Genomic DNA, 27832 nt, shown 5'->3' with positions numbered 1-27832 from the left:
AACACCTGGACTGTGGCATGCCGGAGGAGGATCCACGCCAGAAGTCCCACCAAAAATTACGAGTTGACGCAAAATCGGATTTTAATCCCTAATGGGCAGAAATCATATTATGCACAGCTTTGGGTGTCAGTGGGCTGTGGAGTGTCTTACACAGAGAAATGCAATAGTACTATCAGAATACAGTGAAATGATAAGGCGATGGAATAGTTCTGTGCCTGCAACTTAATGTACCAACAGCAGTAGTGTGCACACAGCTCTGGGTGTCAGTGGGCTGTGGAGTGTCACACACAAAAAAAACACAGGAGACCGATGTGCCAGCCCTCAAAATGGTTGTTTGGGGTACTTTCACAGCAAATGACGAAAAAGAACACAGGCCTAGCTAATGTTTTCCCTACCTATCAGCAGCAAGTCTGACCCTGCTCTCACTAACAGTCAGCAGCCAGCAGAGAATTGATCCAATATGCCCACCGCAACTGCTTTTTGAAAGAGAGGTGGGGGTTCCAGGAGGGGGCGCTAGCTGATTGGCTGCCATGTGTCTGCTGACTGTGAGGTAAGGGGTCAAAGTTTAGCTCAATGATGATGTACAGGGGGCGAGTCGAACATGCCAAATGTTCGCTGCGAATGTAAACAGCGGAAGTTTGCAGAATACTGTTCGCCGGCCATCTCTAATGCCTTATTGTCATCCAACAGACCAAAATCAGACAACACAGGCCTTTAGAAGTAGAGGCTCAGCAGCCAGGCATTTTTCTTTGTTTAAAAGGAAATAAATATGGCAGCCTCCATATACCACTCAGTTCAGATGTACTTTAATGTTATATAGAGATCCAAAATGTTTGTTTTTCCTAGAATCCTTGGAATTACATTAGTAACTATGTTACTAATGCGTATGCGTAGGCATGAGAGCAGAAATAAGCAGAACTCTGTCTAGTTGAGGCACAGTCTCATAAAAGATCTAAACTTTCTACACCCTAGTAAAACTTTGATGGTGTTCACACAACAAGAATGAAGGAATAAGTCCATCCTGACCTCACCACTCTTACCAGTACTGCAAAATCCTTCAGTTTATAAGTATGGGTATCCACCATCTTGGGCAGGGCGACCGCCCTGGGCGCAGACCGGCAAGTAGAAGAAGGGGGGGGGGGGGGCGCAGGCAGAAGGACATAACCGCTACGGAGCTGGCGACATGCAGTGCTGCCAAATGGAAGAAGAAAGAAGATTACCAGCGCAATCACCCTCCTTGACTCCTCCTGGGTGTCCTGCGGCTGCCTGCGTCCGATGTCAAGTCATCATCATGTCACCACCGCGTGATGACACCCGGGCCCATATGCAATTCACTTTTTCTCCTGAGTTTTCTCCTAGGTGATATTTTCACAACTTGTCATAAAATGCATTTGAAGCCACCAACAAGCAAGAAAATACTCAAAATAAATTTCATAGTACTTTTTCACCAATTTTTGGGTACTTTTTCAATTGTAAAATGCTGAAAAGTTAGTTTAAAGAGAAAATGATCATTATCTCCTAGGAGATAACTCAGGTGAAAAAGTTAATTGCATATGGCCCCCGATGTCCTGTAGCAGTAAGATAGCTTTAGTAAGATAGCTTAACTGCTAATACTGTGAAGAACCACATTCTACACAGCTAGTTTCTCCCATGTGTAGATCATTCCCTCTGGTCCTTTGTAAAGGTCAAATGACAGTTCAAAAGACAGGTCACTGGATAAAAATCTCCTTTGCCAAGCTTTTATGTTGCCCTTGGATACATGACATAAGGACAACTAAAGTGAGAGGGATATGGAGGCTGCCATATTTATTTATGTTTAAACAATACAGTCTCCTTGGCTGTCTCTGCCTCTTATACATTTAGCAATAGACCCTGAACAACATGCAGAGCAGATGTTTGATTGCATTTGCCACATTCTTGTTTCAGACTCTACTGGTGCTTGAAACATCAGCAGGACAGCCAGGCAACTTGTATTAAAAGGAACTATATATGGCTGCCTCCATATCCCTCTCACTTCAGTCATCCTTTAATTAGGTCACCTCTTTGTCATATCTTTTCCAGGTTATATAAGCCCCATTGCCTATTCTTTCTTGATGACTCCATCCCTGTGATTCAAGTAGTTGCCCTTCTTTACTGTACTTCTTATATTATGGTGGCTCTAACTGTATCCTGTACTCCAGATGTGGCCTCACAAGCAATTTACAGTGGCTTGCAAAAGTATTCGGTCCCCTTGAAGTTTTCCACATTTTGTCACATTACTGCCACAAACATTAATCAATGTTATTGGAATTCCACGTGAAGGACCAATACAAAGCGGTGTACACATGAGAAGTGGAACGAAAATCATACATGATTCCAAACATTTTTTACAAATCAATAACTGCAAAGTGGGGTGTGGGTAATTATTCCCCCTGAGTCAATACTTTGTAGAACCACCTTTTGCTGCAATTACAGCTGCCAGTCTTTTAGGGTATGTCTCTACCAGCTTTGCACATCTACAGACTGAAATCCTTGCCCATTATTCATTGCAAAACAGCTCCAGCTCAGTCAGATTAGATGGACAGCATTTGTGAACAGCAGTTTTCAGATATTGCCACAGATTCTCGATTGGATTTAGATCTGGACTTTGACTGGACCATTCTAACACATGGATAGGTTTTGTTTTAAACCATTCCATTGTTGCCCTGGCTTTATGTTTAGGGTCGTTGTCCTGTTGGAAGGTGAACCTCCGCTCCAGTCTCAAGTCTTTTGCAGACTCCAAGAGGTTTTCTTCCAAGATTGCCCTGTGTTTGGCTCCATCCATCTTCCCATCAACTCTGACCAGCTTCCCTGTCCCTGTTGAAGAGAAGCATCCCCAGAGCATGATGCTGCCACCACCATATTTGACAGTGGGGATAGTGTGTTCAGAGTGATGTGCAGTGTTAGTTTTCAGCCACACATAGCGTTTTGCATTTTGGCCAAAAAGTTCCATTTTGGTCTCATCTGACCAGAGCACCTTCTTCCACATGTTTGCTGTGTCCCCCACATGGCTTGTGGCAAACAGCAAACGGGACTTCTTATGCTTTTCTGTTAACAATGGCTTTCTTCTTGCCATTCTTCCATAAAGGCCAACTTTGTGCAGTGCACGACTAATACCGGTAGTTGTCCTATAGACAGATTCCCCCACCTGAGCTGTAGATCTCTGCAGCTCGTCCAGAGTCACCATGGGCCTCTTGACTGCATTTCTGATCAGCACTCTCCTTGTTCGGCCTGTGAGTTTAGGTGGACGGCCTTGTCTTGGTAGGTTTACAATTGTGCCATACTCCTTTCATTTCTGAATGATCACTTGAACAGTGTTCCGTGGGATGTTCAAGGCTTTGGAAATCTTTTTGTAGCCTAAGCCTGCTTTAAATTTCTCAATAACTTTATCCCTGACCTGTCTGGTGTGTTCTTTGGACTTTATGGTGTTGTTGCTCCCAATATTCTCTTAGACAACCTCTGAGGCCATCACAGAGCAGCTGTATTTGTACTGACATTAGATTACACACAGGTGCACTCTATTTAGTCATTAGCACTGATCAGGCAATGTCTATGGGCAACTGACTGCACTCAGACCAAAGGGGGCTGAATAATTACGCACACACCACTTTCCAGTTATACATTTGTAAAAAATGTTTGAAATCACGTATGAATTTTGTTCCACTTCTCACATGTACACCACTTTGTATTGGTCTTTCATGGGGAATTACAATCAAATTGATTCATGTTTGTGGCAGTAATGTGACAAAATGTGAAAAACTTCAAGGGGGCTGAATACTTTTGCAAGCCACTGTATACAGAGGTAGCAGTATACTATTGCCTCATGTTTTGTTTTATACATTCAAAAATTCTATTTGCTTTTGTTTGGCATTGCATCTATTTGCTTATGTTATAATCAACCAGTATTCTGAAATGCTTCTCCAAGTATGATGTCCCTAGTAGGGATGAGTATTCCATATTGAAATGCTGCTCCAAATCATTTGGAACAGAACAAGAAGTTTAACACTGCTCTCCATGGTGTGTTCCAGCTCTCAATAAGTCCTCCTTCACAGCCGGAAGGAGGAAGTAGCTGGAGATCTGGAACGCACCGTGGCGGGCAGCGCAAAAAGGCGGTGTCAAGGGTGAGTAACCCTGCCACGATCTGCAGTGCTCAAATTCTTGTTAAGTTCTGAATGATTCCAAACAGCTTTCCCATATGGACCACTCATTCCTAGTTTACAGCACTTTGCCATTTATTGTATATGGTCCTCTGCCAATGGCACATTCAAGATGCATGACCTTACATTAAATTTCATCTGCCATATGCCAGCCCCCATATAGCCATACTGTCAAGATCTTGTTGGAGTATTTAAAGGAACACTATCGATTTACGTTACATTTTTTTTTTTCAATTGAGATAGGAATTGTTTGGGAAGTGCCGCTAAGTACTGGTGTATATATTTCACTGGCAACCTCTTTGTTTACTGTTGTCAAAATCCTTTCACATTTTACTGATGCCAAAACTGATGGCAGAATAAACCATGAGGAGAGGGGAAATTCCCCTTACACTTCATCAGTTAACCCTGTGTGTAACTCTGTGTGTGTGAGAAAGAAAGCTCCCAACAGCTGCAGCTTCTGTGTCCTGTGTTTCTGACTGAAGTGTGTGAAGAGAGCAGAGAAAATGTAACTTGTTAACATTTGTAATTGTCACAGCTTTTCATACTGTTTTTGCTTTTAGAGAACAATACTCTGTAGTCTGATATGCAACTCTGGCTGTGCATTGAAGCAGACACCCCTTCTTCAATTGATTTGTCCCAATAAAGCTAAATCCTACCCTCAATAAATTACAGCTTTTGCCTCTGATATTTAACATGAAAAGTAGGAAAATGTTTTCACTGCTACTTACCGTATATACTCGCAAGCAAGCCGAATTTTTGACCCCCCAAAAGTGGGCCAAAAGTTGGGGGGTCGGCTTGCTTGCGAGTGATGTGCCAGCATGGGTAGGTGGGTGGGCGTGGTAGTACCCATCCCCGCTCCCCCCGCGGCCGCCGCTGCTATTACCTTAGGCGGCGCCGCTTCCTCTATCCCCGTCCTGCTCCGGTACCTGACTCACAGCAGCGCGCCCCTCGGCGGCTGCTGTGATGACGGAAGAAACCATAGAGAGCGGTTCCCATATTAACGGCATCGCCACTACAGGAAGCCGCTCTCTATGGTTTCCTCCGTCATCTCAGCAGCAGCCGCCGAGGGGCGCGCTGCTGTGAGTCAGGTACCGGAGCAGGACGGGGATAGAGGAAGCGGCGCCGCCTAAGGTAATAGCAGCGGCGGCCGCGGGGGGAGCGGGGAGGGGCACTAACAACCTACCCACCCACCTACCCATACTGAGAGTATACTGGGGCACTATGCTAGCCATACTGGGGCACTATGCTAGCCATACTGGGGCACTATGCTAGCCATACTGGGGCACTATGGTAGCCATACTGGGGCACTATGCTAGCCATACTGGGAACTATACTAGCCATACTGGCAATATACTAGCTATACTGGGCAATATACTAGCTATACTGGGACACTATACTAGCTAAACTGGGCACTTTACTAGCTATACTGGGGGACTACCTACCTATACTGGGCACTATACTAGCTATACTGGGGGACTACCTACCCATACTGGGCACTTTACTAGCTATACTGGGCACTATACTAGCTATACTGGGCACTATACTAGCTATACTGGGACACAATGGGGGGGATCACGCGGCCAGCATTTCCTACCCCCGGCTTATATGGGGGTCAATCATTTTTTCCTGGTTTTCCAGGTAAAGGTTGGGGGGTCGGCTTACATGCGGGTCGGCTTGCTTGCGAGTATATACGGTAGACATTATTTGTACATGCCATTTTAGAACACTTTAGTATCGATAGTATTCATAGCTATCCTGATGAGTTTTGGTATGTCTACATAATTATATTCCTTCAGGAAGATGGCAACATTACTCTGCATCCATTAGGCCATTCATAAATTGAAAAGGATTGGGCCTAGTACTGACCCTTGTGGTATGCCACTACCAATTAGTTATTAGTTGTGTCTCTCTTTTTCTTTAGCTGCCCTTGCTCCATTTTCCAGGTAACCTCTGAAGTGTGTAAAGGTAGATTGATCGTTTAAGTTTCAAGAAATATTTGTTCAATTCAACTGAATCTGTCTGGAGTTATTTCAAATGTTTTTCAGTGTACAGTATATATATATATATATATATAGGCCTTATACAGTGGCCAGTAAGTAGTGGATCCTAGATGACAATAGTGGTGGGGAAGGATTATTGGGTTATCAAGTCAGTGCACTACTAGGACCAGAAGACCTGTCTCCAACAGCTAACGTGTGCACTGGACACACAGAACAGCAATATAACAATACCAAGAAAAGCAAAATCAGCCCTTAGAAGGGCTATTGGGTTTGGACACACTGAACGGCAATATCACAAGAAAAAAAGTACAGCCATTAGAAGGGCTATTGGGTAATGTAGATGGTACTAGTACTGTTGCAGCAAGATACTACACTGCAAACACAGAACACAGCAAGCTAACACTATCACTGTCAGCAGCACACTCTGCCTGATCTGCCTAGCACAGAAGCCAAACACAGACGGTAAAACGGCTGCTGTGCTGGCATTTTTATGGGGGGGGGGGGGGGGGGCAGGGGGGATACCTGGTTGTCTGCCGTGTGTCTGCTGACACTGGAGTGAGAAGTTATTTTTTGGCTCCATGATGATGCATGGGGGGTGGGGCTGGTTGAACACGCTCCATGTTCGCCAGGAACTGTCCGCTGGCAAACAGTTTGGGCCATCTCTACTCCTCATGGGGACAAAAGCAGTAAGGCTTAGTTTACACATAAAGAGTTGTCCAGTCCTGTCCTTTCAGTTTTTTACAGTTATCAGTTTTGTATGTGTTTTTATGGATATGTTCACACATAAATCTGTACATTTCCGGTCTAGTCCTGTCCTGCTAGTTTTCTATCAGTTTTCTATGTGTTCTGAATGTCAGTCATGTTAGTTGCTTAGTCCAACTTCTAGAATAGTGTGCAAGTGTGTAGGGAGGCTGGTTGATATTTTTGTATTGATCCCTTCCAGGGATTGCTTTTGTAAAGAATAAAGGATATATTGAGAAACCCCCAATGATGAGGTGGACTAGTCCAAAATCTTTCTCATCAGGCAGATTTGTTTTGCCTGCTGTCCCAGGAACATAAGAAAAAAAAATAATAATACTGCACTTCACTCTGGGAGAAATGCACATTTTATATGTTTGCTTTTTGAATTGAATTACTTTTCACACTTAATAACCCTATAATATAATTTGAATGAATGCAGCAGAATTGTGTGTCCAGGAATCTACAGTTTGAGCCGTTTATACTAAGATATCAGTAAAGTTTGTCTTTATTGAATTGCCTGGTAATCGTAAATACCACAGATCAAGCTGAAAACTTGCAGTGAATAAGAGAGTATCCAAAGAACTGGGATTATTTTTTGAACTGATTTCCTGCACCAGTATTGTTTTCTAAGTTATGAAAGAACAACTTTGAACCAGTTGTTATTTTTCCCTCCAGCCAGGAGGTGGAGACAAAACAGCTATTTGTATATCGTACATAAAAGAGTCTGCGATATTGGATCTGTTTGATAAGTCCTTATTTCAGCTGGTGCAGCAAGAGAATCATAATTACAATTTCAGAGTTAACCTAATTTAAAATGTCCTACTTTTGTAAATTTACCACATATGTGTATATATAGTAAATGCACCCACAACACTGATCTACCCAGACCACTAGCAATATATCAGATAGGGCCTCAGTTACAGCCTATAAAACAATATGTAATATGCCTATATATGAAAAGAGCATCTAAAGGTGGCCACTAACGATCCAATTTCTAGCGAAAAATTGTTTGAGCGATCAAAGTCTGATTGGAAGTAAAACCGTTCACTACACCATCAACAAACCAATCTTTGCTTCTTATCTATCACAAGCAACAAGAAAATCCAAATTTTGGTTCTACGAAAATCCCATTGGATGACTGTTTTTTTATAATTGTTTTTATTATTTACAACCAATCCGATCAGAATTCCTGATCGCTTGAACGATTTTTCGCTATAAATTGGACCATTAGTGTCCACCTTAAGTCAGCGATGATGACTCTCTTGTGATGGAGCAGCAGTGTGATACATCTTGTGAAAATATATATATATATATATATATCTCCATACACAGTATTCGAAGCCTGGTCGCTCAATGACCTCTCAGTACTGAATACAAGCAAGCTGTGCATGGCACACTTTATTCTATAAAACGATTAAAGCCATTACAAAGTATTCCAAAAAAATACATTTTTTATAATTGTTATTATTATTCACAACCAATCCGATCAGAATTTCTGATCGCTTGAACGATTTTTCGCTATAAATTGGACCATTGGTGTCCACCTTAAGTCAGCGATGATGACTCTCTTTTGTGATGGAGCAGCAGATTGATAAATCTTGTGAATATATATATATATATATATATATATATATATATATATATATATATATATATATATATATATATATACATATATATATATATATATATATATATATATATCCATACACAGTATTCGAAGCCTGGTCGCTCAATGATCTCTCAGTACTGAATACAAGCAAGCTGTGCATGGCACACTTTATTCTATAAAACTATTAAAGCCATTACAAAGTATTCCAAAAAAATACATTTTAGTAAATTTACAGCGGTTATTCAATTTATTAATGCAAATCAACAGTCTTCATCCACTGGAGGTCCTTAACTATGTGCGCTTTTGTATTTTTAAAAAATATTACTTTCTAATAAATCCTTTTTGAGGTTAAAATTACAAGATTCCTACTGCTTCAAATAAAACAATAAAATAAAAAGTAAAAAAAAAAAAACGAATGAACCAAGCAGGAATTTTGTGTAACAGTCTGCGAGTTAATAAGAGAATGTGACTGGATGCAACTTTATACAGATGAAAACGAAAACATATTAAAAAAATATAAAAACAAAAACAAACAAAAAAACATAGAATATGCGATAACGTTACGATGTGAAACTATTTAAATTAAAATAATATATTCTCGTATTGTACACTATTTCCAAAATAAAAAAAAAACAAAGCGAAGAAATGCAATTAAGTACGTATTGATCTCTCAAAAAAATTCTAATTTACAATTCTGTGTATAAAAATATAATTTACTGCCCCCTTTGCTGAGACAACAAGTCAATCTCACCAATATTTAACACTTTCATCGACAGCCAGGCCAAGATGAACCCCTTGTGGACTGGACACCTACAGTGGAGGTCTGTCAGTAATGGGAGGAAAAAAACAAAAAGGAACTAACTACTACTGAGGGGTAGACTTACCAAAGGTGGTCACGTTTTCTTCCAGAGTCCCGTGTTGGCTATTCAGATTCATTCATATTCTCTCAGATTAAACTCTATGAAAAAAACTCCCACCTTGGAGTAAATCACCCCTCTCTGAGTTAGGACGGACTCAACACGTAGAAAAATAGAATCTGTTTTGTTAATTTAGGTAATACACAGAACTTTCACCAGCTTGGGAGAAAAGTTCAGCATGACAATAAATTATATTATCAAAGAAAACTAGTATTTAAGGCTTCTCGTATGTCTCGTTCGCTTTCACCTTCTAATCGAACAACACACAAATAAATATTTAGCAGAGGAGAACAAGAGGAAAAGAAAATAACAAAAAGACACAGTGATGCAAAATAATAAAATACAATAATAAAAAAATAATTATAGACAAAGAACTTGGGAAAGGGGTTGGTGGGGAAGGGGTGTGGGGTCTGGTTCCTTAGTGTCTACTTTGGACTGTCCTACATTAAAAATGAATGTCTTTTTTAATGTCATGATTGAGGTGGAACGTTTCAACTTGACCTTGCTGACATCCCCAGTGGATGAAGAGAGTCTTTATCCAAGATCCACGTCCCCAGCCGATAGAGGAACCGGGGGTACCAGTGTATTCCCTCCCCCTGAAGGTACGTGGGAGAAGGGTTGTAGTAGTCTTTGGGGGAAAGGTAAGAGAAAAGTTTAAAGGCAAATCTCAGAGGGGTAAAGGCCATGTGGGCCCAGTGATGTTCTTCAATGACTGCATAACAAGAAGCCAGGACCCCATTAATGACCAGCGTCCCATGAGCGGTCACGGGGGCATAAGCTCCAACGTCTTCTTCTTGGTGGACCTCCTCCACTGTCACCACCTTCAGAGCCATCGTCTCAGGGTCGGCGAGGAACACCTGGTCTCCGGGACGTACGTCGCTGGCAAAAACAGATTTGAGGGACCTGCTGCCATTAGCTGGGCTCTGTGGCACGAAGAGCAGGTGGGCAGCTGTGAGTCGGATGCCCTGCTTGTGTTCAGCGGTCTGGATGGCATAGAAGACCTTCTTCTCGTCCTCCTGCTTGTCCAGGAAGGTAAGGAAGTCGCTATAGACCAGCTTGCCCTCTTCATCTGCCGCCAGCACTCGATCTCCCAGCCTGAGGTCCCTCACAGCTTTGGTGCCACCACCTTCCAAGGACACCGAGGCGTTGCCGGGGAAGCAGCCACCAGATTTTGCAGCCACTGAGTTCTCTGTAGAAAAAACAAAAGAAAAAATATATTACAATACTATATACTCTTACTTTGATGGAAATGTGTGAAAAGGATCACATAAGGTTTTTTCTAAAGTGATCAAAGTGTCCAAACAAAGGTCAGTCTTCACTGTCCCAGAACTGGTCAGTAGCTGGTGGCTTTGATAGACACTACTGCTTTCCCTTTCTGTGTCACAATTCTAATAATGCCCTACGTCTACTAAAAGAGTTCCCAATATCTGTGCACTATCCCGGCCCCCCGTTCTTGGTCATTACTTGTAGATGTACATAGTTTAAATAAAAATACTGCTGATCATTGTCCCAGAGATTCACCCATCATCAACCCTTGCCTTGTTTTATAATGACTCCAATCAATTATTTTTTAATGGTTTTGAGTTGGTAGAGCGGGAGTTATCACTATGTAGACCAGGATACCACCCAAAACATCCAGCAGTATAGTGGCACCTGTAGTACCTCTGCTGCTGTGAAGGGGGCGCTGACACACCATGACTAAATGATTGCAGCAACTACATCAATCACCTGATTCTATTACTGTATTCTTGTATATTACCTTAATTCCTAAGACAAGCCTTGTGTCATATATCAATCCCCACATGTCATTACTCCCGCACAGCAATCTTTAGGTCTTTAATCTATATTAAAGGATACCTGAGGTGACATGTGACATGATGAGATAGACATGGGTATTTACAGTGCCTAACACACAAATAACTATGCTGTGTTCCTTTTTTTTCTTTCTCTGTCTGAAAGAGTTAAATATCAGGTATGTAGGTGGCTGACTCAGTCCTGACTCGGTCAGGAAGTTACTACAGTTCGACTCTCACTGATAAGAAATTCCAACTACAAAACACTTTACTGGCAGAACGAGAGCAGGAAAGACATAAAAATGGTCAATAGTTCATAGGTTTTAGCTCTGGCATATTTAACCATTTCCGCCGCCCGGACGTGAAGCTCACGTCTGGGCGGCAGCTCAGCAGCGCTCCCGCGCTTGGGCGCGCTCCCGCCCGCGATCGCGGGCGCGCCCCCGCATCCCCGCTGTGCCGCCCGGTAGCCCTGGGATCAGTGAAAGGGAACATGGTTCCCGATCACCGATCCCTTTCCCCCGCAGAAAAACCGAAGCGCTCACCTGTGAGGCTCCGGCTCTTCTGCCCGGCCAGATTTCCGCATCCCCCTTGTACTTCCGCGTAGCAGGAAGTACAAGGAGGGAAACTAAAAACGAAGGTGGCCATCTTGTGGCCAAATAGTAAACTACAGCTACACATATTAAACATAACAATTTACACAGAAAACAACATTAAAAATTAACAGTTTATGTCCCACACCAAAATATTCCCCAAATAAAAGTTTTAATAGTAAAAAAAAAAAAATTACAATTAGAAAAAAAAAAAAAAAGACATAAATAGTTACCTAAGGGTCTGAACTTTTAAAATATGCATTTGAAGGGGGTATACTACAAACATTTTTAAAATTATAAGCTTGTAAATAGTGATGGACGCAAAACGGAAACGATGCACCTTTATTTACAAATAAAATATTGGCGCCATACATTGCGATAGGGACAAAATTTAAATGGTATAATAATCGAGACATACGGGCAAATAAAATACATAGGTTTTAATTATGGTAGCGTGGATTATTTTAAAGCTATAATGGCCGAAAACTGAGAATTAATGAATTTTTTCCATTTTTTTCTTATTAATCTTGTTAAAATGCATTTACGGTAAAGTGGCTCTTAGCAAAATGTACCACCCACAGAAAGCCTAATTAGTGGCGGAAAAAACAAGATATAGATCAATAAATTGTGATAAGTAGTGATAAAGTTATTAGCGAATGAATGGGAGGTGAAAATTGCTCTGATGCATAAGTCGAAAAATCCCCGCGGGCTGAAATGGTTAAATGAATGTGTCATTGAGTAAAAACAATAAAATAGTTAAAACTTAAAAAGTAAATTTAAACATAAAATAAAACTGTGGGATATCTTAAAAAGTCATTTTCAGGAGAAGGAAGATAGATACAATTGTTTATTTCATTAGTTTATTTTCGCCTCGGGTGTCCTTTAATGTAGCAGTCCCTAGGTGCCATCAGACCTGCATTGCAGTCCACAGAGGCCATAATTACAAAACAAATGTTAAATGTTAAATAACATATTTACTGTGTATATATATATATATATATATATATATATATATATATATATATATATATATAATGTTCACTGGCCCCACATGAACATAACAGTGGCGAGGTACCGTTATCTGTTCTTATTCCGGGCGCAATTTTAATTGCCACGAATGCTATGCACCACTCATCTTGCATGCAGTAGTGGGGGGCACTACTTCAATACCCCAATTCTTAAATGCCTTTACTCCTATTCAATGAATGACCCCTCGGTGCTGGTGATAGTCCGTGCACACATGCATCTGTTGCTATTTTCCCAAAAGAAACGCTTAGCAAAAGCTTATTAAAGTTAAATCCTTCAGTTCATGGTTAACGGTTACTTTAAATTCAATCAGTGTCGGGGGTGGACTAGTGATTATATTTAATTTTCATTATAATCGTTATTAGTTCTCAGTACTTTTGGCTTCCGTCACTATGATTTTACATTATTATAGTCATCAAAATCATCCTTATTATCTCCACTATGAGCATTATACTATACTAGTTGACCTAAGCCCGTTTAAAAACGGGCTCTAGGTCTTTTCACACCGCTGCCAGTCAGTGCGCATGCACGCGCACCCATCCACCCAAGTCCCTGGCCCTGTCCTCCTGTCCCAACGGCTGTCCGTACTGCGTACATGCGCAGAAGCAAAAAACACGGACACAGGGACAGTTGGACGCAGCGACACAGGGATTTTATTAGAGAGGATTCATTATAATCGTTATTAGTTCTCAGTACCGACTAAACTTTTTCCTTTTTGGCTTCTGTCACTATGATGTTGCATTATTATAGTCATCAAAATCATCCTTATTCTCTCCACTATGAACATTATACTATGCAATAGCGCAGTATGGTGCGGGGATAGCTGCTGCTGGGGATGCACAGAAGCAGGTGCTGTCACTAACTCTGGTGCAGATTTACAGATTACAAGACATATCCTAATTAGTAACCGTGGACAGCCCCCACCTTACCCCATGTCTCCTACACAGCAAGCTATGTGGCTCTCCAGAGGGTCGGTCACACGTTGCCTCTGATCACTGATGACTTTGTAACTAGCTCTGGTAATTAACTAATGATTTGTGAAGTAGAGTTCTGCCACAGGTGACACCCACATTCATTGTGCTGCTGAAGGTGTCACACACACTTATAGCCGTCATTTCTTTACCACAACTCTCAGGAAGAACTCAGAAAGTGAAAATTAGTTTGTACTGATCTGCTAACGACTTTATCACTCAGAGTTAACAATCTCAACAAACTGCAGAAAGATGGAGAAAGAAAGTCCTGTGGTGGGGACTGACAACAAACAAGCTGTGCATCCCCTCCCCCCCCCCCCCCATCCTAACCTCTGTGCCATAGTTTGGCCCAGCAGGCTTGGTCACCAGGGACTACTGGCCAGCTTTGTTTGCCTATTTTGGGGGCTGTTGAATAGCTCCCAGCCTTGTACAAGCCTCTCAACAAATACACCAGTGGATTGAGGTGTGAAGATCTGGGAGCTTTGAGCAGTCTCTTGTTTGGGTTTTCTAATTACAGTTCAATTGTCATTTTGATTCATGGAGGAAAATGGAGCCTCTCTTAGAAAGAATAAGAGAAAAAAAGAAGGATGCTTCAAGTTCTTCCCAGCTTCCCCCCTATTTACTCAGGTGCAGAATGTCTGAGCCAGTTCACATACACATACACTCCAAAATCCATGAGGCACTGTTTGCACAGGGCAGACACTTTCCAAGCCACTCAAAACCTATTTGAATTTTAAATGTAATGTCTTCTCTGCGGAGATGGGCCACCCTGCCCCGGCAGTGATAATAATTCTCATCTCTGGGGGCCCCATTGTCCACCATCATACTTTCAGCAAACAGGAGCTCAGAAAAGAAGGAATCCTCCAGCTTGGAGCTGTGGACTTTAATCTCCTCATCACATTCTCCAGCATGAAGGGGATGGAGGACAATGGCCGCCTAGAATTAAGCTGCAGGAATTTAGGACGGCGCAGTCACACGACCTTACATGGCACGGCAAATCGTTGAGGGCAGTTCTATAGGTGCCCGGAGGCCTCCGGATGAAAGTCAGAAGATGCTAATGAGCAAGATGCCTGGTACACATCATGCAATTTCCCGTCAGATTGTTAGGTCGAATCTGACAGGTACGATCAGGTTTCCGATCGATTTTCTTATCAATTTGTACAGAAGTGATTGGAAAATCGATCAGAAAAATAATTGGTAATCTGATTGGACCTGTCAGAAATGACTGAGTTGACCTGTAGATCTGATGGAATTGCATGATGTGTACCAGGCATAGCATTTCAGTCATTAGCATCTTCCGACTTTCATCCGGAAAGTTTTTACTTGTACCCTGTGTACCAGGCATTAGCGATCTGTAAAATCTGTACGTGTATGGGGGTTCATCATGACAGAAGTATATTTGAGTAGTCATCTCCAAATACATATTCAGCCAAATATGATTTCTTTGTTTTCTACGGTGTGGGAAAAGGTTTAAATTATCCCTGAACCGAGACCAAAACTACTGAAGGAAGCCCATGGTGAGCGAGATGACCTCCTCCTGAGTGTTCTGATGCTACTCTTTGTATTCAGGGTCGCCCCTTTCCCCATCTCTGGTCCTCTTCATAGTCCACGGATCCTTAAATAGAATACTAAAACCAGGAAGGACCCCCTAGCAGCCGCGGCACAAGACTAAGAACTGCACAGGAGCAAGTTCCAAACCACGTGAGCACAGCGAAGCCAGGTACTCGTCCATAAGCTCTTTCTTTCACTGAGCAGGTACAGTTCAAAACTAGCGCCTGCGCAGTTCATACTAGATCAGCGCCGCTCAGAGGAACGTCGTCCAGAAGAGGCAGGAGTTACGAGGACCAGGTATGTGAAACCCTAGGACAATGAGATGCACCAGGACACTTCTGAAAAGGCAATCTAGCCTACCATGGGCTTCATTTAATAGGTTTTCCCTAATTCAGGGATACTTTACAGAGGACTTTAACCAAGGATTGAGCATCATCCTAATCAGTAGCTGATAGCCCCCTTCCTAGGAGAAATCATTACTTTTTCTCGAACAGATTTGATATTGTGATGAAACCCCTCCCAAAGTGTGATGTCATCACCATGGTCCTGACAGTATTCTCTCTGCTGTGAATCTCATTGCATTGTGGGAAATAATGACTTTTTCCAACTGCCAAGCAAGTAATATCTTTTTCTGTGCATAGAACTCTCAGTAACCAACATTCCAGAGAGATCACCTGGCAGAACTCAAGATGCCACCACCAGTGATACATTTCAGAATGGAAATAAGGGAGAGGATCAGGGCGTGCAATGTTACTAATTGCGTTATTTTTACTACCGTTTCTCTTTAAGTCTTGTTATAGTTGTATTGCTGTCTTTGGCTGCAATAGGGGGAATTGTATTAATTTCCTTTCCTGGCAGGAAGTAGATAAATAATATCTTCAAAATATACAAGGACAGTAGTGGCTTGGCAACAGGGGATGCAGGGGTTGTGACCACACTGGGGCCCGTGGTATTAAGGATCCAGCTAGGGCCCTCTCTCAGCCACTGCATTAGTTCTTCATTAGTGCTTCAATGGTAATAATCAACTCTGCATGTGCTTTGGATAATGGTAATAAACTGTTCCCTTTTGTTGTACTCATTCTCACCGCGAATGTCCTTGACTCGCTATATTAGCTCTTCCTTGGAGTTGTGCTTGTAATGATAACATCTGTAGACAGGCACATTGAATAACGGTAACAATTAATGATATCAAATTATTCACCCCTCAAAACTCTTTGTCACTTTACTTCAACTGTCTTGGAGCTTTATCTCAATTATGGAGTGCTTTCGGAGGCCCTATGTAAGACTTGTTCCAGGTCTCATAGCTACCTAGCTATGCCACAGGTTATTAATTTTTATATAATGCAGTTGTTATATTTGATTGATATATAAAGTTAGGGCCAGCCTTAGGGCCTGTTTCCACTACACGCAGATTGGATGCAGAATGGAGGCAGAAAAACTGACTCCAATGAAAGCCTATGGGCCTGTTTCCACTAAATGCAATTTTTCTGATGCAGATTTTCCCAAAGGCATTCATTGGAGTCAGTCTTTCTGCATCCAATCTGCGTCTGATCTGCGTGTAGTGGAAACAGGCCCTTAGGTTTCCCAAATGCAGCAAAACGTTGGTGCCCTCTAGATCTCCACCCCCACACCTGATCATTAAATGACACAGAGGGATGAACACATACAAGCACAATGGGGTACATTAAATAAAAAAAAGTGTAAAAGTAAAACTGCCATGCGCAGGCAGTGCACAGTTATGTCAGTTATGTAGCACACATTACCTAGGAAACGTGTGTTACAAGCATTTCGCTAGCAACAAATAACAGCGCATGTCATGAAAGTCCAAGTGTAGAAAAATAAAGACATTCTTTAACAGTGTAAGGGCATTTTCACATGGATGGCTGTTAATGTAAAAAAGCCACTGTGGTATTTGTGTGCCAGGGGTAGCCAGCCACTGGTAGAATATCAGTAAATTACCGATATTCTACTATTGAGCTATTGGTAATAGGATAGTAGAATATCGGTAATTTTTACAGATACTTTACTACTGCTAAACCTAACCCTCCTTCTATCAAAGGCTAACCCTAACTGACCACATTACCTGCCGATATCACTGCTAAAAAACTCTCTCCACTGATCTTTGCACTGCCTAAAAATTAAAATGATTGGGCGCCACTGTCACCCAAATTACCCTCTGAGCACCGCTATAGTTTCAATTAACATTGAGGTCTACGCAGTGCCAATATTACCACAGCCTCTCCAGTAGTGTTGATGTTCAACTTCAGCACATTGAATCCAGAATTCTCCCAGACACCACACTTCAGCACCATTTCAGTACTGAACAAGCGGACAGGGTCAGGGGGAGTTCACTAAGTGCGCTTGCACGTTTCATGTGACTCCGATGCGCCCTCCTCCGGAGGGCGGAATGAAGAAGTATTGTAGTCATAATGAAACGCGCCAACCATGAAGCGCAAGTAGTGATATCCCCCTGACCCTGTCCGCTTTTTCAGTACTATAATCATGCTGAAGCATGGTGTTCGGGAGTATTTGAGTATACTGGATTTGATGTGCCGAATTTGAACACCACCACTACTCTCTAATGCCAAATCTTGTATGGGAGGTAACCTGAAAAGTTGCACTTGATTTTGTTATCCCCTCAGTATATCCATGCTGCAGTTATTTATTCCCCCCTACCCCCCCCCCCCCCCCCCTCCATTCCCCTCTCCATAGGAAATCATTGGCTTACTTAGCTGAGCCTAGTGTGCGTATTTGTGCAGAAGTTGCTGGTCAACGATGGGAGAATGGAAATCTTGCTTCACAAATCCAGTTCAGCGTTTTCAGGATTTAATCTACTATGAATAGTTAATCACATCTGCCTCTTTCCATGCCTTTTATGGCTATAAAGCTTCTTTTTCACAGTTTTATTCATTCATTTATTTTTACAAGGGAACCTGGAAGGATCCACATTCTATTCCAAGAGCTCTGAATATTTACTGATATTAAAATGTAAGTGTATGTTACATAAAGGGATGCACCCCCAAATCCTCTCTTTATGGGCCGGAACCAATTACATTTTTTTCTTAGGAGATCATTTTTCACCTTCTGTTTAAAATAACTATTGTACTCTGCAATTGAAAAATGACCAAACAGTAGGCGATAGAGTACTGTCAAAATTATCCAGAGTATGTTCTAACTTGCTGGTGGCCTAAAAGGTATTTTATTTATAATGTGAAAATACCAACTAGGAGAAAAAATGGGAGAAAACTGAATTGAATCAGCCCTATATGTCTGTAATACCAGAAGAGTTAAAATAGTTACTATAACTGTCAAGAGACCAACTGAGTCATACTGCATATGAAATAACATTTACTTTAAAGAGAACCCGAGGTGGGTTTGAAGAATATTATCTGCATACAGAGGCTGGATCTGCCTATACAGCCCAGCCTCTGTTGCTATCCCAAACCCCCCTAAGGTCCCCCTGCACTCTGCAATCCCTCATAAATCACAGCCAGCGCTGCTGACAAACAGCTTGTCAGAGCTGGCTGTGTTTATCTCTATAGTGTCAGTCTGCTGCTCTCCCCGCCTCCTGCAGAACTCCAGTCCCCGCCTGCATCCCTTCCCTCCCTGCTGATTGGAGGGAAGGGACGGGGGCAAGGACTGGAGCTATGCAGGAGGCGGGGGAGCAGCTGAGACTGACACTCCAGATGTAAACATAGCCTCACAGCACGGCTGTGATTTATGAGGGATTGCAGAGTGCAGGGGGACATTAGGGGGGTTTGGGATAGCAACAGAGGCTGGGCTGTAAAGGCAGATCCAGCCTCTGTATGCAGATAACATTCTTTAAACACACCTCGGGTTCTCTTTAATATCATTTTTATTGCAATAATGCTTTACGGTAGCTGCTGTAAAGTTCCAAATCTCAGTATACTCAACCTGCCTCTGGCTGCCTGGAACAACTGAAAAGTCGCTGACTGTAAAACAATATAGATCACAACATATACGCAAAAATATATAGCGACTTTATTGGTCACTCTGACATCCACAGTCTAATGCACTGTACAGGTATTTGCACTGGAGGGCGCTAAAACATTTCCAACTATGAAACAGCAAAGCAATTGAACTCCTCTTAGTAATGACAAGACGTTCAGGTCAGATCTCATCCTCGGATGCTGATGACAGACTGCTTTTCTGTCTACATGCTCAGTGCTTTAGCAGAATCCACCCTTTCTTTTGGAAGTAACAGGAGCTGTTGCTGATTTCTGACACCAAGTGGCATCCTAAGTGCATGAGAAGGAATCCTGGTCTCACCAGCTGTGTATATCCAGATTGAGTTGCAGTGTACCATCTTTTTGACAACATTTTTTTTAAACACTTGATAATAATTGCTACATTCCAGTTTAAAGAGGCACCTTTAGGACATATAGTACAATGTAGTACTGTAAAGATACCCACTTTTATGTTACTTATCCTAGATGCAGCATCAGAAACATTTCCTAGATGTTAATGTATATTGGTATGTCGCCCTGCCCTACCAGTGATGTCACAGCCTAGGCTGTTTAACTATGCAGATTTCTAGGAGACCAAGTATTATTTCTACTGGCTTTGGACCACTGTGTATACAAACATTCTGCAGAGCTGCACCTGACAGCACTAAAGATGTCACCACCCGAGACACATTTCAGAATGCAAATCAAGGATAGGAAAGAGTGAGGAAATATTTTGTAATGGGCAAACACTGACTAAATAATTTATAAAGGAATACTGTAAAACAAGCCATTTTAATTCATTACATTATTTTCAGTATAGTTCCTCTTTAAAGGGAACCAGAGACTAACTGTATTCAAGAAATGAAAAAGTTTTTATACATACATGGGGCTTCCTCCAGCCCCATAAGTCTGGATCGCTCCGAAGCCGCCGTCCTCCGCTACCTCTATCGCCGCTACCGGGTCACGTCTTTTCCAGCGGACACGGCCAATTGTACGCAAGAGCAGGGACTCCCTCCATATCCTTACGCATGCGCCTGCGTAGTATGGAGGCGCATGCGTAAGGATATGGAGGGAGTCCCTGTTCTTGCGTTCAATTGGCCGCGTCGATGGCAGTGACGCACTGCGCTTGCGTCAACTGGCCGAAAGTACGGGACCCGGTAGAGGCAGCGGAGGACGGCGGCGTGGGAGTGATCCAGGCTTATGGGGCTGGAGGAAGCCCCAGGTATGTATAAAATCTTTTGTCCAACGTCTCTGGTTCTCTTTAAAGGTAATAATGTGAAGAAGTCACTACAAACCTAAATTAATTTTTCCTTCACTTAACCTCATCTCTGTCAAATTCTCAGTGCCTAAATAAAGTTGTGTGGAGTTTGGTTCATGACTTGGTTAGTAAAAGGACACCTGGCCACTATGATGGAAAATTGTAAATCTATGTTTATGCACATGCATAAAATGTACCTTTGTTCCAGTATAAAATCCTTATAAATCACATTTTCCTATGTTGCTGTCACTTACAGAAAGTAGTAAATCTGACAGGTTTTGGACTAGTCTATCTCCTCATGGGAGAGTCTTAGGATTTCCTTTATTTTCTAAAGCACTTAAAACAAACCCCAAGCGAAAATAAACATATGAGATAATGAATTGCATGTGTAGTACAGCTAAGAAATAGAACATTAGTACCAAAGAAAAGAGTTTCATATTATTATTTACAGTTATATACCTTTTTTTTATTTTTATAACGTTGCATCATTCTGTCCCTTTTGCGGCTTTAAAAGCACTCTGTTTTTTAAGCTATAAAACAAAGCACAAATAATGATCCTTTGAACTTTCCTGCAGTAAAACCTTATCTCAAGCTGCCTCTCACTGTTTCTTGGTTGTTTAAATGCTTCAGAAAACAGGACTGTATTCGACCCACTTCAACTCTGAGAAGGTCTTTTGCATAGAGAACAATGGAAGTTTTTTTTTTTTTTTTTTTAAATCCTCCTTTACTGGAAAAGCAATATGAAACTCTTTTTTTTTTGCTTCTAATGTTCTATTTCTTAACTGTACTACACATACAATTCATTTTTTCAGAAGTTTATTTTTACTTTAGGTTTGCTTTATTGAATAGCAGTTGCTCAGTCAATATGCCATAATACTGTGCAAATGAGTAGGCAGGTCCTATCCTGAGAACCCCTCATGAGGAGCTGGACTAATCCAAAACCTGTCAGATCTGTTAGATTTTTATAACCTATTTTAACCACTTTACCCCCTCGTGTACGTATTTCTCCGTCCCTTTTTCCATCCTTTAACCCCCAGGGATGGAGAAATACGTACTTTCCGCGCTCCCGCCGCTGTAAACACGCCGCCCGCCGCTAGTAAACACGCCGCCACCCGCTCGCCCGGAGATCAATGAACGGGAAAATCCATTCCCGTTCGTTGATCTCAGCCCCGCAATGATCCGCTGCCGCTCGGCTGAGCAGCGCGACCATTGTGGGAAAAAAAAAAGTTCTCAGCCTCTTTCTACTTCCTGCAAGCGTCCCTCCGGACGCTTGCAGGTCGCATAAACAAAATGTTACTGTGGCCATCTTGTGGCCAAATAGTAAAACTACATCCAAAGCATTTTTCACATAGAAATAAATTAGTTTAACACAAAAAATTAACCCTTTACCTCCCACACTGCCCAATTTTTTTTTCTTATAATTTAAAAAAAAAAAATTACAATTAAAAAAAAAATACATAATTAGTTACCTTAGGGACTGAACTTTTAAAATATTTATGTCAAGAGGGTATAACACTGTTACTTTATAAACTATGGGCTTGTAATTAGGGATGGACGCAAAACTGAAAAAAATGCACCTTTATTTCCAATTAAAATATTGGCTCCAAACATTGTGATAGGGACATAATTTAAATGGTTTTATAACCGGGACAAAGGGGCAAATACATTTCATGGGTTTTAATCACAGTAGCATGCATTATTTAAAAACTATAAAGGCCAAAAACTGAAAAAAAAAATTTTCCCACGTTTTTTCCTATTTTCCCATTAAAACACATTTAGAATAAAATAATTCTTGGCATAATGTCCCACCTAAAGAAAGCCTAATTGGTGGCGAAAAAAACAAGATATAGTTCATTTCATTGCGATAAGTAATGATAAAGTTATAGACGAATGAATGGAAGGAGCGCTGAAAGGTCAAAATTGCTCTGGTGGTCAGGGGGTAAAACCCCTCAGTTGGGAAGTGGTTAAGTGTCAGCGACATAGCAAGAAACATAATTTATAGTGCATTTTACTTCAGGAGAATTGTACATATTACATATATGAGTACATTCGTTTAAACATTTACATAATTTTGCATTATAGTAGTGGATCTTTAAGGCAGAAGAGAGGGTTTTTTTTGTTTATGCTATCAAACATCTTTATTGAAAGTGAAGATAAACAGTACATACTTGTTGACACTTCACTACAGTCATAACAGTGGGGTACTGAAGTGAGGAGTGAATGGAGGTTTGTTTTTTTTAATTTTTAACCAAAACATTCTATTTAGGTGATCAGTTGGTAAGGCTGCCTGAAGCAAACTTGCGAGGATGTGCCCCCCCCCTCCCCCCCACCGATGTTGAATGATCAAACAGCACCTGACAATCTTCTCTGCTTCATGTAATGTTCTCACATGACATGCTGCAGCTCACACAACAGCACACTGGCTGGCAGTGAGTCTGTGACAAACAAACTGCTCACCTTCAGCCACTCCATTCTTCCTCAGTCACGACATTAGTGCCACCTCCCCCTTTTGTTGTACAAGTCAAATGAAACACTGTTGCTCTCCTGCCTTCCCCTCCAAACTCACCGTCAGACTCCTCACACAGCACAACAAGCTGCTTTTCCCCAATGATGACTTCTTCTCCACTATCTCCTCCTACTCTGACTGCATGTAGTTAGTGTAAACACAGTGCAAACATGCTGCCCCTGTAATCTCTTGCACCTGTTGCAAATGTTTCACCTTGATTCATGAGAGAACCGGCCCTGCTGGTGTTGGTCATGTGAATGACTGTGTCTTAATTTTGCTCCAATTACAGCTCACACAAGAAGTTGAGTTATGATATAATTGCACAATAGTGTCCAGCCAATTATCCACCCAAACCGATAAAGAGCTGTTCCATGAATTCTACTGTAGAAGATCATATATGTGAAAAAATGATCATGTCTACCAGGGACCAGGAAATCAGCATGGACAATAGGTGGGTAAGCAAGGTTGACTAAAAACAAAAGTCAGATACTTACCTAAGAAGAGAGAAGCCTCTGGATTTTTCAGAATCTTTCCTTGTCCTCCCTTGACCCCAGCGTCGCTGACAGACACCCTCTTTTAATTTGCAGTTGAGTTTCCCTTCCTGCACAAACGCAGCCATGCTGTGTCTGTGCTGTAGCACGGAGCCACTCATTGACAAGCGGCTTCGGCTTACTGCGCAGGCGTGGCCTTACTCGCACAGTCACAGTACTGCTGTGCTCACGGTGGGAAGCGCTGCCACTATAACATATCCGAGCTCTTGTTGGAAAAAATGTTCAGAGGGCCTTTGCGCTGCAGTGGTGGGGGAGAGGAGGATACGGAAAGCCTCTGGACTATCTAAAGCAGGGGTCAGGAACCTTTTTGGCTGAGAGAGCCATAAACGCCACATTTTACAATGTATTTCCGCGAGAGCCATACAATATGTTTCAAACTGGGATAGTGCACATGCGCAGCAAAGGGCTCACGTCCCTGTTGCCATGGTGATGTGTATACCGTTGATCGTCCAGGCAGCAGAAGCGTCCAACATGTCTTCAGCTTCTCTTGGATTTCAGCAATTTCCCTGAGAGTCAGACAGGAGAAATACTGACTAACAGCTTGTACAATTAGCTAGCTGACTTGGGGGTTGATTCACTTTGTAGGACAAGTTAGCCACACTTTGGCCCAATAGGCTGCCTGGCAAGTGATAGGCAGCCTATTGGGCAAATCAAAGTGCGGTGATCATCCTACAAAGTCACTGGACCTGACAGGATCCAGGGTGGGACAATTGGAGCAGGCGTTAGTTTTGGGGGGAGCGCGAGTAAGTTAGTAGTGCACACTACAGCAGTAGCATTACTGCTTTAAAAATTGTACTTGCACTGTCACATTAAAGAGAATCTGTACTCTAAAATTCTTACAATAAAAAGCATACCATTCTATTCATTATGTTCTCCTGGGCCCCTCTGTGCTGTTTCTGCCACTCCCTGCTGCAATCCTGGCTTGTAATTGCCAGTTTTAGGCAGTGTTTATAAACAAAAGACATGGCTGCTAACCAGAGTGTGATAGGCTGAGAGGAGCTCAGTCTGTGACTCACGCAGAGCCTGCAGGGGACGGGGAGAGGGTGTATATAGCTTCTATCCTATCACAAGTAGAGCAGCACATTCCAGCCTGAGTGCCTGAGCCCGACAAAGCCGTCAGAGGAAAGAAAATTAGATTATATGACAGAGATAATACAGCCACTGTGCAACTAGGAAAGGCTGCAGTGAGACAGACCAACATTAGAACAGGTATAGGAACTTATAGGATAGAAGAAATAAGGCTGAACATTTTGTTACAGAGTCTCTTTAAGCTGTGCTGCTTGAGCAGTGAATCAACCCCTAACTGTGAGCCAGATGTAGCCATCAAAAGAGCCACATCTGGCTCCCGAGCCATAGGTTCCCTACCCCTGATGTCCTTCTACCTAGCTAAGTATCTAACTTTTTATTTTCACCTTAAGGCAGGTGGGCGCCGGTGAGTGAGCCGAATGACGGCTTACCCTGCTGTCGCATAAATTTCCAGCCTTGTTAAATACTATTCCCCCTCCAAGTTGTCACAACTTGGAGGGAGAAGTTATTAGAGGTCCTGAATTACTGCTACAGCCACGCCCAACTCAGGCGCCATGCGGCCAGCTGCTTCGACAACTTGGTTCCCCCATGGATGACTAAAAAATATACATTTTCTTTTTACACCTTACTGATAACAGGTGGTGACTGGAAAAGGGGTTTGAGGGGAAATCTATGTATTAGGAACACTAACAGCAGTAATAAAATTTTCTTAGTAGAGTGGGAAAAATCAATATTTCGGACAAGTTTTAATTGCTACTGTATATGGTTCTCCTATATGAGAGATTTCCATTTACTTCATGTCTCGGATATATCTCTCTTCAGGACAGGAAATAGCAGTTTCTCATGGGACATGCAGTGAAGCAAAAACTCTAAAAAAAGAAACAAACAGCAATAAAAATCCTTACTACCTCTGCTGAACAAACAAAATACAGTTTCACCCACGTTTTAATTAACTGTCTATGGATTCATACACACATCCAATGTTGTTTTTTGATCGTTTTTCTGATCAATTTTCCAATCACTTCTATACAAAATTGAGCAGAAAAATGATCTGATCTGTTGGAAATAACCTAGTCAACCCGTCTATCTGATGGGAAATTGCATGGTGTGTACCAGGCAGGCATTACAGACTGTTCACAAGATCAGATCATTCATCCCCTTCTCTAAACTGGTGTTTACTGTACATACTGCTTTGAAATAAAGTAAGGTACAACTGAAGTGAGAAGAATATGGAGGCTGCCATATTTATTTCCTTTTAAAGAGACTCTGAAGTGAGTCTAAAAGCATGTTATTACTGTAAAGCACCTTACATAGTGCTAAACTGCCGCTATCCCACGGCAAAACGAGGGGTCTTTACCCCCCATATCCCCCTGCAAAATTCACGACTTTCTTGGTTGTGGATTTTGCTGCTCATGGAGGCAGAGCTATGAGCTGCAGCTCCGCCTCCATGTGCGTCAATCGCCGCACGGATCTCCGCCTCTCCCCCGCCCCTCTCTGTGAAGGCAGATTGAGAGGGGCAGGGGAGAGGCGGCGATCAGCTGGGATTGACGCGCTGAGAGGCAGAGCTACAGGGCTAAGCTCTGCCTCTTCAGGAAGCGCTCCCCCGAGATTTACTGAGGGGATTTGGGGGTTAAGACCCCTCGTTTTGCCACGGGATATCGGCGGTTTAGCACTATGTAAGGTGCTTTACAGTAATAACATGCTTGTAGACTCACTTCAGAGTCTCTTTAAACAATACCAGTTTCCTGGCAGCTCTGCTGAGATATTTGGCTGCAGTAGGGTATGAATCACACCAGAAACAAGCATGCAGCTAATCTTGTTGTCAGATCTGCTTGTTCAGGGTCTATGGCTAAAAATTAGAGTCAGAGGATCAATAGGACAGCCAGGCAACTGGTATTGCTCAAAAGGAAATAAATATGGCAGCCTCCATATCCCTCTCACTTCAGTTGTCCTTTAACCCTCCTGGCGGTCTATTAAAAACCGCCAGGGGGAAGCACTGCCGTTTTTTTTTTATTTATTTTTTTTTAAATCATGCTCAGCGGCATCCCCCCAGCCCCTCCGATCGCCTCTGGAGGGCTTCCCCCGTCGCCATGGCTACGGGGCGGGATGACGTCACCGACGTCATGGACGTCGTGGCGTCTAGGGGAGACCCGATCCACCCCTTAGCGCTGCCTGGCGCTGATAGGCCAGGCAGCGCAGGGGTCTAGGGGGGGGCTCTTCGGCGGCGTGGATAGCGGCGAATCGGCGCGGGGCGGCGGCGATCGGTGTGCTGACGCAGCTAGCAAAATTACGCAGATCGGCCCAGCGGGGCCTGAGAAAACCTCCTGCGCGGCTTTACCGCCAGGAAGGTTAAGAACATCCTGCTATAACTATTGTCGGTTGAGCCCTGGCTGTTTCCCATATTTCTTGAATGTAACTCTTCCCCAGGATGCAAAAAGTTTATTTTTTTTAATTGCTGTCTCTGAGCCTGCAGGAGAGAGATTGGCTCTATTTTCTCCAAGCCTGACTATGAATAAGGACACGGATACAAGCAAACTTTGTACCCACTCAGTGAAGGCAAGATTAATTAAACTGAGTGATGCAATGAGCTAGAACTGGTACCTTTAACACTAAAAATACAAACAATTTCACCTGCCATTAATCATATTTATAATTATTCACTCTTCATGTGCCTGCAATTCCTATCAGAACAATGACAACTTCTGTGTTCCCTAATTATTAATTCTCATTGATGTTTTGGAATATGAAAGAATAGCATATGTTAGGATTAGTCAGAAAGAGCGTCTGTTCCTCAGGTTGTTGGGGAAGTCCCAGCTGAAGTGAGGGCTGGTGACATAGCTAACTGCACAAAAGGTAGAACAGCCAAGGATGAAGCAATAATTGGCACTTCTCTTCTTAAGAGGTTAGATAAGATCAGAAGGTCAGGGAAGGTTGAGGAGGAGGAGGAGGAGGGTTTAGCCATGAGGTGGCCATTTACAATACAACCAAACTGTTACATTTTTCGGCTTATTCAATAAAACTGTTGATCTGTTGACTGTATGGAAGAGTCAAATGGAACATCTCTCTTCATAAACATTTTCGGAATGCCTGATTGGTTGTGGTGATTTTTTCGTTTTGATTCAATAAAACTGATTCTTTAACAAAACA

At 42.3% G+C, this 27832-nt stretch overlaps 1 protein-coding gene across 1 annotated transcript in view; it reads right to left on the bottom strand.

Moving 5' to 3' along the window:
- Positions 1–9043: 9043 nt before the first annotated feature.
- SHH (sonic hedgehog signaling molecule) overlaps positions 9044–27832 on the bottom strand; it is a 70707-nt gene continuing 51918 nt past the window's right edge. The window contains exon 3 of the mRNA XM_068238612.1: positions 9044–10634. Coding sequence (XP_068094713.1) covers positions 9937–10634 — 698 coding nt within the window. The 3' untranslated portion in view covers positions 9044–9936. The remainder of the gene's footprint in view (positions 10635–27832) is intronic.

Source organism: Hyperolius riggenbachi, chromosome 5 (genome assembly GCF_040937935.1).
Source record: "Hyperolius riggenbachi isolate aHypRig1 chromosome 5, aHypRig1.pri, whole genome shotgun sequence".
Taxonomy (NCBI): Eukaryota; Metazoa; Chordata; class Amphibia; order Anura; family Hyperoliidae; genus Hyperolius; species Hyperolius riggenbachi.
The sequence above is the reverse complement of the archived record's forward strand: the minus strand, read 5'-3'. Positions and strand labels throughout refer to the sequence as shown.